Genomic DNA, 14,804 nt, shown 5'->3' on the forward strand with positions numbered 1-14,804 from the left:
CAAGGCCATTTGTATCACCATTAGGTTTTTGATTCTTCAGCATGTCAACAACAACTTTTGTTGAATTTATCCTTGTGTTGATTTGTAGCAGTCAGTTCATTCTCCAAGATTCATTTTTGTCTCATGAGTTCAGTTCTGTCATTTTGTGTATGCATCAAGTCTGTTTTCAACATATCATTTTCATGACTGAGTCTTGTGTTTTCATTTCCAGCATCATTTAATCTTCTAGCCAAATCATCTTCATTCTTCTTTCTATCTTCAATTTATTGACAAAATCTCATAGTGATATCTTGCATCTCATTCTTCATTGTATAGTTATCTTGTTTGTTGGTTCACCGGATCATTAATAGTTTCCTTTTCATCTTCCTCATTCTACATCTTTTCACAAAGTTCTCTTCTTTTATTCCTTGCTATAGTGATTTTCTTGAAGTCCTTGATTAATATCCTGAGCAGCCTTTAGATCATCCTCAAGTTTGATATTCTTTACTTTTTCTGCATCATAGTCTAAAAGAGTTGTTTCCAATTGCTTTCTCAAGTTTTCCATCTATATCGGTGTCAAGATCTTCCTCAAGTTGTTAGGCTTTTGAAAATAGAGGACCAGGCTCTGATACCAATTGTTAGGATTCCCAAAGATACTGAGAGGGGGGGTGAATCAGTATCTGACTGGTGAAATAATTTTCTTGACTTATAACATGAAAAGCATATTAAAAATGTGTATTGGTTAACCAGAAATAATGCAGCAAATAAGAACAACAACCAAAACATGAAAAGAACACCATAACACAATATTTTAATGAGGAAACCCAGTGTGGGAAAAACCTCAGTGGGATTTGTGACCCACAATATTCACTTACTGGCCAATAAGGGAATATTACTTTTTAAAATAGGGGCCTACACATGCAAGAAGGCCAAGTGCCTAGAGCTCATTGCTCAATTACAAAATAAGTCACACTGAATTACAAAATTGGATTATACAAATCCAATGTCTTGTACTGCTTCAGATCAACATCTACTATGCTAGATTTAGTACCAGTTCAAGCTCTGCAATATACATAAACCCTTATCCTAATGGTTTGCACATTAGGTCTGCTACCTTCTTTTCATACTTCACATTATATCATATATAAATGATCTACAATGATCTCATACATATATGAGTCTTATTACAATCAGCCATGTTGGCTTACAAAAGATTTTACAATTAATTACAAAATACATTTATACAAAATTCTTGTCAGCCAGGGTGCTGGTGATCTGTATGCCGGTGTAGAGTCTGCCGGTGCCGATGCTGGTGCCTATGCTTTCCTACCAGTATCACATGATTGTAAGGTTGCCATCAATGACAATACCTTCAATCACCTATAATTTCTCATTGGAGTGTGAATTTGCCAACAATTTATTCACATAGCGATCGAGCATTCTGAAGAGTGATTTCTAAGGCATTTCAATAGTCCAAAGGTGATTTGTGTGAGCATCTACATTCAGGAAGCATTTCATCATCTGGCAAGATCTTAAGGTATTTACCATTTGCAAAAACCCTAGATATTTATCATGGCATCATCATCAAATGGTGATACTCCTCTGGTAGGGGAAATTAAGAACCACCCTCGTCTGGAATTTAAGAAGCATCCTTTTAAATCTCTTTTGGATGAGCTTTCGGGAGAATTTTTGAGTGTTTTCCATTGTGTTATTCACACTAAAGACATTAGGGGATACATCCATTGCGACATTGAGGAAATAGAGAGTTATGAAATGTCCTATGTATTTATTAAGCACCTGATCACTGACAATCAATTGAAGGTGGAATATGCATATTTGAAGAGGAATGGTCTTACCCAATTCATGGGGAATTCATATGGTTGGACTGGCCATATTAAATTACTAAAGAAGTCATCAAGAATATCAGATGCCTTCATAAGGCCAGAGGTTTGCCAGGGCCTAGGTCAAAACTTTCTAACACGAAACTCTACAAACTCATCGGTGCCACCTTCGATGGTAGATCGATGAGTGTTGATGATATTAGAGATATTGATGTAAAATTTGCAGCAATTGTAATTGGTTATAAATTTTATCAGTCTAACCAGCTGAAATTTGTCTCTAGAACCAACATCCTCATTGCATATCAGATGGTGAATGAAGATGCACATTATGGCTTGTGTAGGGTGATGATGAAGGAGTTAATGACCAATCTCTAGAAAATAAAGCAAGCTACGAAGAATACATTCTAGTATGGTTTTTTCATCATATGCTTGACATTTTATTTTTTGAATATGATATCGGGATATGGGAAGATTCAATGTGCCTTTGATAGACTGGTAGCTACTCAAATAGCTCAAGTATTAGATCAACAAGGTGACAAACAACAAAAGGCTAATCTATGGCCATTTTTCAAAACTTTCCAAGAAGAAATTCCAAAGGAAATTGTAGAAAAATATAAAGATACTATTTGTTTTATGGTTAATAAAGATGAATGTATGATGGAAGCAGTCTAGCCTAGAACAGTGTGGATCATGTTGATGGGATATGAAGTGGATGAGGCTACATTGGATGCTTATGCACAACATTTATTGAAAGCTCCAGTTGATGAGAAAGAAGAAAAATTTGGCATAGCTCATGAGAAGGGTTTAAAATTCCATTAGGATCAAATTGCACCCACCATAAGAATGAAGATGACAAGGGTTGTAGCTGAGACATTAATCAGTGAGGGTCATGACAAGGCTAAAATTGAACAAAAAGTTAGAATCCTTGAAGCCCAGAGAAAGGAAGAGATGAAGAAAAAGAAGAAGGAGGAGAGAGAAGAAAAGAAGGAAGCTCAAGCCACTCCTAATGTGGTCCCAGTTACAACAGAGTCATCAAAACAACTAGAAGCACCATCTGATGAGCCTGCCAGCCCTAAGCTGAAGGAATCAGTGAAGAGGAAACAAAAACTGGCTAGGCAATACATGACTATATCTTTTGAGGAGACTGAATCTGATGAAGAGATCAAACAAGATCCAAAGAAGAAAGGTGGTTTTTCAAGGGTTGTGAGAGAAAAGAAGGAAGAAGAAAAGAAACAACTTGAGATGGAGCCTCCCCAAAAGACTCCCAAAATCACAATCGTACATAAGTGGAAGCATAAGGAAAATGAGCAATCTAAACCAAAAACAAAGAGAAGAATCAGTAAGAAGAAGTTAGATGCTCAAGACATTATTGATCAAATCATTAATGATGGTAATTTGGATAAAATTTCTACATTCTATGATGATTTTCATGATAAAGACAAGAAGCAGTTAGAGGAGGCAATTGTTTTATATCTTGATTCTTTTAGTAGGACTTTGATAGAGTTAGAGAAAATTTTGCCCAGGGAATTGTATGATAAGTTAGAGGTCAAAAAATTACATGCACAAAATTTGGACTAGAAAATAAAGGAAACAAAATTGCTCAATCTATGTCCATCAATAACTCCACCAAAGATTCCAGATTTAATTAATAAGATAGGTTCAATTGAATTCAATCCTAAACATCAGATTAATAACATATGGGTTAGAATCATTTTGAGTCTTGGATATGATTTAAGTCCTAGTTTTGTTCAATCACATAATATACAATTACCAGGGGACAAGGAATCAGTAAAAATAGATGAACATAATGTAAATACAGATCCACCAGTTAGAACTCCTTCTGTTACTAAACAACTGAATAATAGGTCAAATTTTGGTACTGAGGATACTCAAAATGCTCCAGAATCCCATGTACAAGATGTAGACACAGAGGTTGAGAAGGACAAAGGTACAAAGAATAAGGTCTTAGATGATGTACTAACAGTGAGTGAGGCACCAAGTGGCGAAGACACCGATACATATGAGGTAAAGGCTACAGAGGATAAGTCACCAACTGACATAGCAAAATAGACAGAGTCAGTCTTCCCTTCTAGTTTGGCAATTGATACTTCATCCCTAGCTAAAGGGAAAATGCCGCAATTTTCTATCAGTTTTGACAAGCCTTATCATTTAATGTCTCTCATAGAGAAAATTTTGGCCACCACAACACTTCAGGGCTCAAGCAACTCAAGAATTGGCATAGGAAGAGTCTAGGGATAGAGAATTAATTTAGAATACTTTTGAATTTTGAACCAACGTGTACTGGAATTCCAAGGTAAGGAGAGTGCAAGCTCATCCAGTAAATTACAAGAGTTAATTGAATACATCCCTAAGCAATATGTTTCTTTGGTTAAGATTTATGTAACTGAGGCTAAAGACAAATTTGTTAAGGCCTGGAAGTAGACATTTTTAGTGATGATTGCGTTAGAGAAGGGAAAACTTAAAACTTGCTTACAATCTATTGATGATGCGTTAGCAGAAGGAGGAAAGGTATACAAGACTTGTCTAGATTTTTCTAAGCTTACAACTTCCATAGACAAGAAAATTTTGGATTGTAAAGATCACTTGCTCCAAATTTCAAACTCCTATAATCTGCTAACAAATTTGACAAGTTCTTTAGAAGGTCTAATTTTGGCAGTTATGGATCAGATTTTGAGATTAGAGAAGGAAAGGGACAACATAATAAGGAGATATACAAAGCTCAGTAATTTTATTGATCCCTGACTTGGTAACCTGCTATTTCACAAGACAGAGTGTATATCTAACATGCAGCAGGATGATCCCACTGAATCCTAGGCCATAGAATATCATGCTAGTCACTTGAATGGATTCACCTCTATTATTGATTCTCTAAGGCAGGGTTGAGACACATACTTTTCATTTTTGAAGACTTTATATGCTTGCATTTTGAAGCATGTATAGGAACTAGTATGTATATAGCTGTATAATATATTTGCTGGGCACCCCGCTTTGTTATTAATGTCAAAGGGAGGGAGTACATTGAAAAATGGATGTATATCATAGGGGGAGTACACTAGATATATATAACTGCATGAATGTACAGGTAAGGGGGAGAAAATTCAGAGATGATATCATTTTTCACTTGAGTGTTTCCATCAATGCCAAAGGGGGAGATTGTTGGCAATTGACACTCATCTGGTAAGGTGAACTACATTTAGGGTTGTCATTAATGACAACTCATCTTTAGGTGTTGGTATTTCTCATCTGGATTCATTGTCTTATCATTTTGAATAGATTGGGCCAAGAAGTATACACACACTTTTCTTTATTCTTGTTAACGGGTTAGTCTTGGTACTGGTAAGGAATATTTGGGACCTGGTTAAGTATAGAATCCGGTTAAGGTATTTTGGGACCCGGTTAAGTAGAGAATCCGGTTAAGGTATTTTGGGACCCTGGTAAAATCACTTGTGGAATTTATGGTAACGTGTAGGCTGACGTCAGATATGATCATCGGGATAATGCATATCATACTTTGTGATCTGGAAGCTGACAAGTTTATTTTATTTCATCTTGAGGCCCACATGTTAAACAAGTTACAAGGGTATTTAAGAGAGATCATTTAGCAATAGATTTCATATTAGTGGTTATGTGATTTGTGATGTGAATTAGTTAGAGATTGATGGTATGCGTTTTGGTCAGCGAGTGAGACCTTTTATGCCCAGTTTCATGTGCACAGTCCCAACCAGTAGGAGAACAAAGAAAAATAGAGTATCAGTAAACCAGTTTAGAGGAGGTTGAAAGAGCTTTAAACGGAACTTATCTAGCATTGTGAGATTCATCCTATAATTTCACTTTTTTATGAAATCATTGTGTAATTTTGTGTAAGTCAATGAGACTTCTGTTTGAGTAGTGAGCTCTAAGCAATGAGCTTGATTGAATGTGGAATCCCCTCTATGTAATATTTGTATACCTTGATCAAGTATATAGCTATTATGGGTATCAACCCCACTGTGGTTTTTCCCTTTACAAGGTTTTCCACATATAAATATTGGTGTTATGGTATTTCTTCTTTATGTGTTGTTTGGTTTATGCACTTTAATTTTATTTTTTGTTAACAGTAAGTTCATAAATTCATTTACCGTTTGAACATTGACTCACCCCCATCTCAGTGTTCTTGGATTCCAACAATAGGGTTACTTTTCTTTCATCCTTATGTCATGGGATGGCGGGGCACCAATTTGCCAGGATTTAAGGGATCTTCACAAGTCGAGGTCTATCTTATCGAAACACAAAGTTACAACGAACATAGAGCTATGTCGCTAAGAATAAAAACATATCACTACGAACAATCAGATGTTGTTGAGACCAAAGGACTATCTTGCCAAAAACCATCAAACAAGTGATTCAACCTGCAGAAAGACTATATCAAACTCTATGGATTCAACATTATGAGAGACCAATGTAGAACAATAATCCAACCCTAAATGACATGAATTCAACCCTTTTTGTTTCTTTGCAACCATTTTTTCTACAACTCATCTACAATTCTAGTTGATATCAATGATAATGTTTGCCAACAACCTCTATGCAAACCATGAAAAAATCTCTAATATGTTCCTTTGGGTCTCCTTTTCCTTTATATTTATCAAATTTAGGTATGACAAAGTGTGGTGGAAAAGGTAGCATAGGTATTATTTTATCGAAAGGATAAGGACAAATGTGTTGAATTGTGTAATTCTTTATAAGCATTCACTTACTTTTCATTTGTTGTTGTAGTTCCTTAATAAATTGTTGCAAATAATTACTAGGTTTTGCCTTGTTTCTTTGAACTATCCCTATGCCTAAGCAACCAAAAGGAGGAGAGACATATTGCATGTAAGGCTGATATTGGTCATATATGTCTTTAGGTGGTGGAGGGATGAAATTGTTATATGAGCCACCTGACATGTGATTTTGATGAGGTGCACTAGGCCTTCGATGAGTGTATGTATCATGGACATGTATATAATTGGTATTATAATCATGCTCTTGGGTATGGTATTCATATATAACATGTGATCTTCTAGCATATGAATTATCATGATTATGACCTTGAGTATCATCTTTCTATTGAGTATAAAATTTGGTATTCCTTTAGCCTTGAAAATTATGTGCACGAGATTATTAATAGGTTTGTTTAGTATAGCTGGCATGAGCATATGGATTAGGTATGTTGAGTTTTTGAAAGAGGGATGAAGGTAACTCAGGGATATTACACTCATGTTTATGTCCACCATTGTTACCATTAGGTTTATTTGGATCTATTTCCAATATTTTTGTAAAATCTAAGTTATGGGGTAAGCATGCTTCGTGATTGGGTCACCAAAGCCTGGTCTCCTCATGGAGTCCAACTCTATGGCATCCAAAGTCTCACGAAGGGTTTCTTTTTGTTTCTCTTTTCGAACCCTTCCCATGTTGAGGCTATCCTCTCTCATGGGCCATGGACCATTTGGTCTTCCCTCCTGGTTTTCCAAAGCTAGTCTTGCAACTTTTCTGTCTCAGATGACAAAATATTGTGGGTCTTGGTCTGGGTTTAGTTCCCTAGTCTTCCTATGCCTTGTTGGCCTCTCATGCAAACCATTTCTTAGTCTATTGGCAAAGTTGTTTGCCTTGATCCAGACTGATTTTTTAATGCTCACCCTCAAAAGAGGGTTTGCATTGAGGTCGACCTTTCACACGACCTGAAATAAACTATTGATATCCAACTGGGAGGCAATACCTTCATCTAGAAGGTGATTTATTTGAACCTTCCCAACACTTTTTATTAGTGTCAGTCAGTGAAACACAAGCTCAAGGATTGTTCCTTGGTTGTTCCAAAAATAAGACCCCCTATTAAGGAGTCTGACTCTCGACCTATGGAAGGAGCTAAGAAGGATGAATGGATCATTGTAGTTCACAAAGGTAAAAACTTTGTGGATTCCGCCCAAAAGACTCCCATCGGTTCCAGTTCTTAGCTGATGGAAAAACCTCCTATGCAGATACCATCTACCCAAGCAGTTTCTACTTTGGTTTCAAACCCTGACCAGCAGGGGAAGGACTCTCCTGAGGGTGTCGCTAGACCACCTTATGTTTGCACTCCTCAGGCTGCGTCTACGATTTCTTCTCCATACTCTTAGTGCCGCTCTCGCAGCCCTTCTGGGCATGCTGAGATTGTAGATGGTGGTTTAGAAAAATGATGAGTTACTTCTGGTGGGGATTCATATTTTTTGCGCAATAGCTTTTCTTCTCTTGGGGACAAGGAAGATATGCAAGTTTTTTAATGGATTACATCTCATGGAATGTTCGAGGTCTCATAGACCTCACCAGAAAGTATTCTATTCAAGATACTCATCAACGTGTAGTAGGCTTGGATGTTCTCTACCTCTAGGAAGTCAAAATTGTTGGTTTCATGCTCAATACTGTATGTTGTGTTATTTGGTCGGATAGCCTTGTTTTTGCTTCCAAGCATGAAGTTGGTCAAGGTGGAGTTGCTACACTCATTTCACCTCATTGGCTCTCTGCATTCATTTCTCATGGTTTTGATCCCATGCAATGCATCATCTGGGTTTTGCTATCAATTGATAATCATTCCATTGGGATCATTAATGTTTATTCTCCCAATGGTGCGGTTGATAGATCATGCCTATGGCATTGGATTACTGATAATCTGCCACCTGCAACGTGGGTCATGTGTGGGGACTTCAATATGGTTGAGGTGGCAATGGATAAGGACAAAATTTTGCCTTTTCGGTGGACAACTAGTGAGTGGGAAGCTTGGTACTATATGCATAATAAGTTAAGTCTTTTTTACCCCAACACCAACCATCACCGCCCTAGTGGGGTCTGAAACACTTGGTCTAATTTCAAAGCTGTCTCTAACAGGAATTCTTAAAAGGCTTGATCATGCTATGATAACTACATAAGCTTTTTTTTCTTTTTCTAAAGATCAAGATTTGCTCATCATCCTCTTATTGATGGGATGTTGTTTGATCACTTCCCCATAAAGTTTAGCATTTAATGGTAGCCATCTAGGCAATGTCCTTCTAAAACACAGTTCTACCTCAGCACATCTCTCTTGCATCATCAAACCATGGTGGCCCACATTCAAAGGGTTTGGAATTTAGAGCCAAGGTCTCATCATCACACTAGTTGGATTTCATGGTAGCATGATGCCATTACCTGCTCTGCGAGGTTTCAATGCATTTATGGTAGACAACTTGCCATGTATCATAGGTGGTCATATGACGTGACCACCAAACATCTATGTGCTGCTACAGAAGATCTGGCCTTGAATCTTTTGATTCTAACCTGCAACTTTGCTTATCCCAGCTCTGCCATCATAAACAAGTTGTAGATAGCCATTTTGCTAGAGGAGCTCAAATCAAAGCCAAGTTACATTGGCTCAAGGTGGGCAATAGGGCCTCCAAGGAATTTTTCCTGGAATTTTTCAAAGGGGGGCAAACTTTTCTCACCGAGATGCTTGATATTATACAAGCTTTTGTCTGTCACTATGAGAAGGTGTTCAAAGCACAGGGAGACTCTCTGGCCAAAGCCCAAGATTTCCAAGATTGTTTAGTTTTTGTTCCCAAATGGCTTTCTGAGTCTCAGCAGGCCTTCTGTGATCTCTTACTGACCATTGATGATCTCAAGGAAGTTGTTTTTTCTATGGTAGATGATAAAGCCCCTGGGTGTGATGACTTCCCCTATGAATTCTACAAATCTCTTTGGCCTTGTGTTGGTCTTGACCTCCATAAGGTCTATCTGGAATCTTTTCATTGCCAATCCCTGGGAAAGATGATTAACCGAGGTAACTTCAAGTTTATCCCTAAGGCCGGGAATCCAAAGGACATTTGCAATTGGAGGCCTATTAACTTTCTAAATGTCTCTTACAAGATCATTGCCAAAGCCTTGTCTCTCAAGATTCATCATCTCCTGCCTCTTGTTGTTCGTCTGAAGTAGACTAGATTTATCAAGTTTAGGTTTATTCTGGATAATATTTTGTTGTTTGGGAAGGGATGGACTGGGCCAGATGCTCTAAACAGTGGGAAATCTTTCTTAAGATTGACTTCTATAAGGCATATGATCACTTTGAGTGGCCATTTATCTTGTCTATTCTCAAAGACCTTGGCTTCAGTCCCAGATTTATTCAATCTGTCCAGATGTTATTCGAAGATGCCTCAACCTGTATCACCATTAATGGTCGACAGTCTTGTGGTGGAAGGGTTTGGTTACTTACTTGCTAATGTTATCTCTGCTAGGCATTTTTGTGGTATCTCCCTGCCTAAGTCACCTTCTCAACTTGTCAATGGCCATTTTGTGGATGATTTCTTCCTCACTCTCATTGAGGAAGAAGACAATTTGGCTACTCATCAATGTCTGAACACCTTTTGCTTGGCTTCTGGTTTGGCCATTCAATGGCACAAGACGCAATGTTATAGGCAATCTTTTCTTCTCACCCCACCTTGGACTCTTCAATATGATTGAAAATGGCTTCATCATGGAGAAATGTTTCACTTTCTAGGCATTCCCTTTGCCTTTCAAGCTTCACCTGTGGATCTTTGGAATATTGTTTTAGCCAGGATTGAGAAAAAGTTGGCCTACTAGATTACCAAGCCTCTCTCTCTAGCTGGTAAATTCCAAATTTGTTCTAAGGTTTTGGCTGCCACCCATGTCTATTATTCCTCATGTTGGGATCCTTCTAAGGCCTCTTACATGAAGTTGGAAAGACTTCTGCGGGCTTTTCTTTGGGCCTCTAAGTCTGACCATCAAGGCTTCCACAAGGTCGCTTGAGAGTATTGTTGTCTTCCCAAGGAGTCTAGAGGGCTCAACCTTATTTATACCCAAAAACAAGGGCTTTCCTTATGTGCTAAATAGATTATTAGAGCTTTATCTAGTGATGAGGCCTGGAAAATTCTTCTTCGACATTGTATTTCTTCAAGATTTTTTGCCAACAGGCTAGCTTGGAAGGGGATTGGTTTTCAAACCCTGCTCATTATGAAAGATGTTGTTCAGATCCAAGGTACTTTTGTGGTTAAAAGCATCTGGCGTGCTTGGGAAGCTCTCAAGCCTTGGCTTCTATTGGTAGGTGATGGTTTTCATGATAGGATATCCATGAATCAGCACAACCTCTGGTGGTCACCTCTTTTTCAGGTGCAAGGGTTACAAATGGCCAAAATATAGGGTGTTAGTGCTCTACATTTTCATAAACATGGCATTAGAACACCTAAGGATCTTTTTTCCAGAGCTTCTATGAACCTCTAGTCATGGGAGGACCTCTAGGTCCAGTTTTATCTATCTTGACCAGATCAATAGACTTATGACCTTCTAGTTTTGGCCTTACCCTCAAATTTGTTACATAAGTTTGGCATTCAGTCTATCAGATGTTGGTGGAAAGATTGGAAGTGGTATCCTTGGACTCCTTTCACTAGCTACAAACCCAAAATGGGTTATCTCTAGTTGGTTCCTCATTTGCCTATGGTCCATATTGTCAACTAGCGGTGGCACTTGTAGTCTTCTCAGACTTCCTAGAGATTCAAGTTTCTTGTTGTCTAGTTCGCCACCACTGAACCCAAGATTGCACACTTTACTTGGTGTTTTCTTTTTCCAGGGTTTCCTTTGGGTTCTATACTTAAGCATTTGGGGGTTCCTGATCCTCGGTGCCCTTTTTGTGGTCACCCAAAATATTTTATGCACATTTTTTGGTTCTCTAGAAGAGCTCAACAATACTGGAGCTAGATCCATGATTTCTTTTGGCCTTTTTGGCCTGAGCCCTTTTCTTGGCATATGGCTCTTCTAGGCGATTTGCCTAGAATCCCCTTCAAATTTTCCCAGATATGGCATGCTATTAGAATGGAGATCCTATTCACTCTTTGGAAGTATAGAAATGCAGTTCTTTTACTCACAACTTTTTCGATATTAATGTCTCACTTTATGCTAAAGCTTGCATTTGTAATAATGTGTTAATGTAGATTCAGGTACAAGCTGACAAAGTGGCTCTAGAGGTGGGCCACTTATAGGAACTCCTCTAGCACTAGGGAAACACCCCTTGTGTGGTTTCCAGAGTGTCGTTGCATTCTATCTTTGCTGACCTCACTCTACCCCGTGACCATAGTTCCTCTGCTCGTTGCTCTTAGACCCCGTTGTCCCAAGCTCCTCGCTACTCCTCTGGTAGGAGAGACGATGCATGGAGGTGTCGCTCAATTTCTCCTCCATGTTGTGGCTCTACTATCATGCCCAAACTTTTGGGAAAAAAACGGAACAACAAATTATTTTTTAAAACAACATAAATACATTAAATAATCTACATTTAAAATGGAATAAATAAGTTTTGTCTTAACTAAAGGTTAACTCAGGATTAAATAAAATGGTTTCCTAAAGTTGGTTTAATCAACTCCATCAATATAGTGTCAACATTTAGAGTAGACTAATTATTCCCTAAAAATGGTCGTCACTACTTAATTAATTAAACTAAATTAATTAATATCCGCTAATTAAAATTTCTCCAACAATTATTCAAGAGACATTAATCATCTCAAAAGTATTAATATGCTCAAGACAATAAAAATAATGTCAACTCATATTAAAAATAATTAATTGAGCAAAACGTGAAAACATCTTGTAATTTAAATTAATAGAGTTAACCAAATCAGATATAATATTAAATTAATAATTTCATTTTATATTAAAGTCGAATTTAAATCCCCTTAGATATTTAAATCTCAAGTATTAAATATTTGGTCAACAATGACCTCATAGGTTAAAATTTTACATGATGCATTTAATAAATTCCATTAATAAAAATTCCCAAAATATTTTTAACCCAACAACCATATTTAAATATATGTGAGAATTATATATATGTGTGTGTGTGTGTGTGTATACTTACTCATATTTTCCTAAATAAAGTCTATATTAAAAACTAATTTTACCCTAGTCAATATTAGGGGTTAATTAGTCCTACATATTGGCTATAGATAGATGGAGGGGGTAATTATTTTTTCAAATTTTAAAAAGAATATCCCCCTCATTTCATTTTATTAATATTTTATCACAAACCCTAACTAGAATTGTTTATCTATAACTTAACCTAGATTTCATTTCTAACAATCTCCAATTTCTAATTGTAGACACCTAAAATTGTCATGTCTAATTAAATAAATATCTTTATTTATTTAATTACTTTAGCCTAATTCTTCTATTAATTGAATAAAACTTTATTTATTTAATTAATTCATTTATCCTCTTCTAGCCTTATTTCTCATTTAAATAAATACATTTATTTATTTAAATTATCTTTTTTCCTAAATTAAATAAATATCTTATTTATTTAATTGATCCCACTTCTTCTATTAATTAAATAAATCTTTATTTATTTAATTAATTCATTAATCTTTTCTACCTATGACACATGTCATTCATCTCTTAATTCATACACTACCTACCCTCTCATTATTTTAGTATTTCCTTTACCTACCCTCTAATCATAGCTGACCATTTATCTTTTACACCTCTCAATTTCATCCCTCCATTTCATATAGTGTCTTCTATATAAGAGGATACTTCCTTCATTATCAACCCTAACTACTTGATCAATTGACTACACTATGCCTTTTGCACTTTCATATGCGATCCTACTTGCAACCACATTTCCATTCTTTGTTGAGCTCTTGTGCACATAAAATCTAAGAGAAAATATATCAAACAAGATCAATGGAGATAGGAAGAATGGAGATCCAAACCCTATTGAACATGTGATGGTATAATCTTTGTGATTTCATTTGAATTGCATTGTCTTAGGTAATCTTCATATGTTATGGTGGATCTTTGTTGTTGTTAGGCTAGTGTTTTGTGGTTGAATTCATTTAGTATTTCAACATTGTTGTTATCCATTTTCACCATATACATTTTGGCACACCCTTTGGGACATGGATTTTTGTTAGATCTGTGTTTTTTTGTAGGTTTCTCTAACCCTATATTGCTGTTTTGTAAAACAATTTGGAGAATAACCTTGTGCAGCTAGGGTTTTGGACACAAAATCAAGATCTTGGAGAGATTTGATCATATCTCACAAATGGCTTGGAAATTTTGCACCAAATGTTTTTTGTAGGTTGAAGATAGTATCAAGAGCTTGCAAAGAAAAATTCAGATCTATTGGAGCATATTTTAATTTTCTATGACGTTTTTATGAATTTTCATAAAAATTTAATTTTGAGAGAAAATGAGCAAATTTTTCAGATTTTATTACATTTTTGGAAATCTCTCATAATTATACAGAGGATCTATTCTTTGTGATTTTAATTTTGATGCAAAATATTTCCTAAAAAATTGGATCTTTAAAAATTAGGGTTTTTCCTTATTTTGATCAGATCTCACAAACGGATTTGAATTTTGGCATAAAATGTTTTTTCATGTCAAGAAAATTATCAGAAGTGTTCAAAAAAATTTCAGATTTTTTGGATCAAATTTTCATTTTATATGAATTTTTTATGATTTTTCATAAAAAATTAATTTTGAGAGCAAATTAGCAAATTTTTTGGATTTTCTTACATTTTTAGAAATATCTCAGAATTATACATAGGATCTATTTTTTGTGAATTTAAATGTGATGCAAAATCATTCCTCAACAATCGGATCTTTGAAAATTAGGGTTTTGCATTATTTTACTCATATCTCACAAACTACTTGGATTTGTTGCATAAAATTTTTTATGTAGGTTTGGAAGACCATCAGGACTCTCTAGTAAAACTTGCAGAATTTTTGGATCAATTTTGCATTTTATATGAATTTTTTATGATTTTCATAAAAAATTAATTTTTGGAGCAAATTAGCAAATTTTTTGGATTTTCTTACATTTCTGGAAATTTCTTGAAATTTTACAGGTGGTATTTTTTTTATGATGAATCAGATCTTTGAATTGGTCAACAAAATGCATTGTTGAAGGCCCCTATTTCACAAAGTCTTTTGGAT

At 36.0% G+C, this 14,804-nt stretch overlaps 1 protein-coding gene across 1 annotated transcript; it reads left to right on the forward strand.

The window, feature by feature from the left end:
- Positions 1-2,663: 2,663 nt before the first annotated feature.
- LOC131874434 (uncharacterized) lies at positions 2,664-3,890 on the forward strand. Its single transcript, XM_059217812.1, has 2 exons — positions 2,664-3,349; positions 3,527-3,890. The coding sequence occupies exons 1-2, from the start codon at positions 2,664-2,666 to the stop codon at positions 3,888-3,890; spliced, it is 1,050 nt and encodes a 349-aa protein (XP_059073795.1).
- Positions 3,891-14,804: the final 10,914 nt, after the last annotated feature.

The sequence above is a fragment of the Cryptomeria japonica genome, chromosome 3 (genome assembly GCF_030272615.1).
Source record: "Cryptomeria japonica chromosome 3, Sugi_1.0, whole genome shotgun sequence".
NCBI classification, from domain to species: Eukaryota; Viridiplantae; Streptophyta; class Pinopsida; order Cupressales; family Cupressaceae; genus Cryptomeria; species Cryptomeria japonica.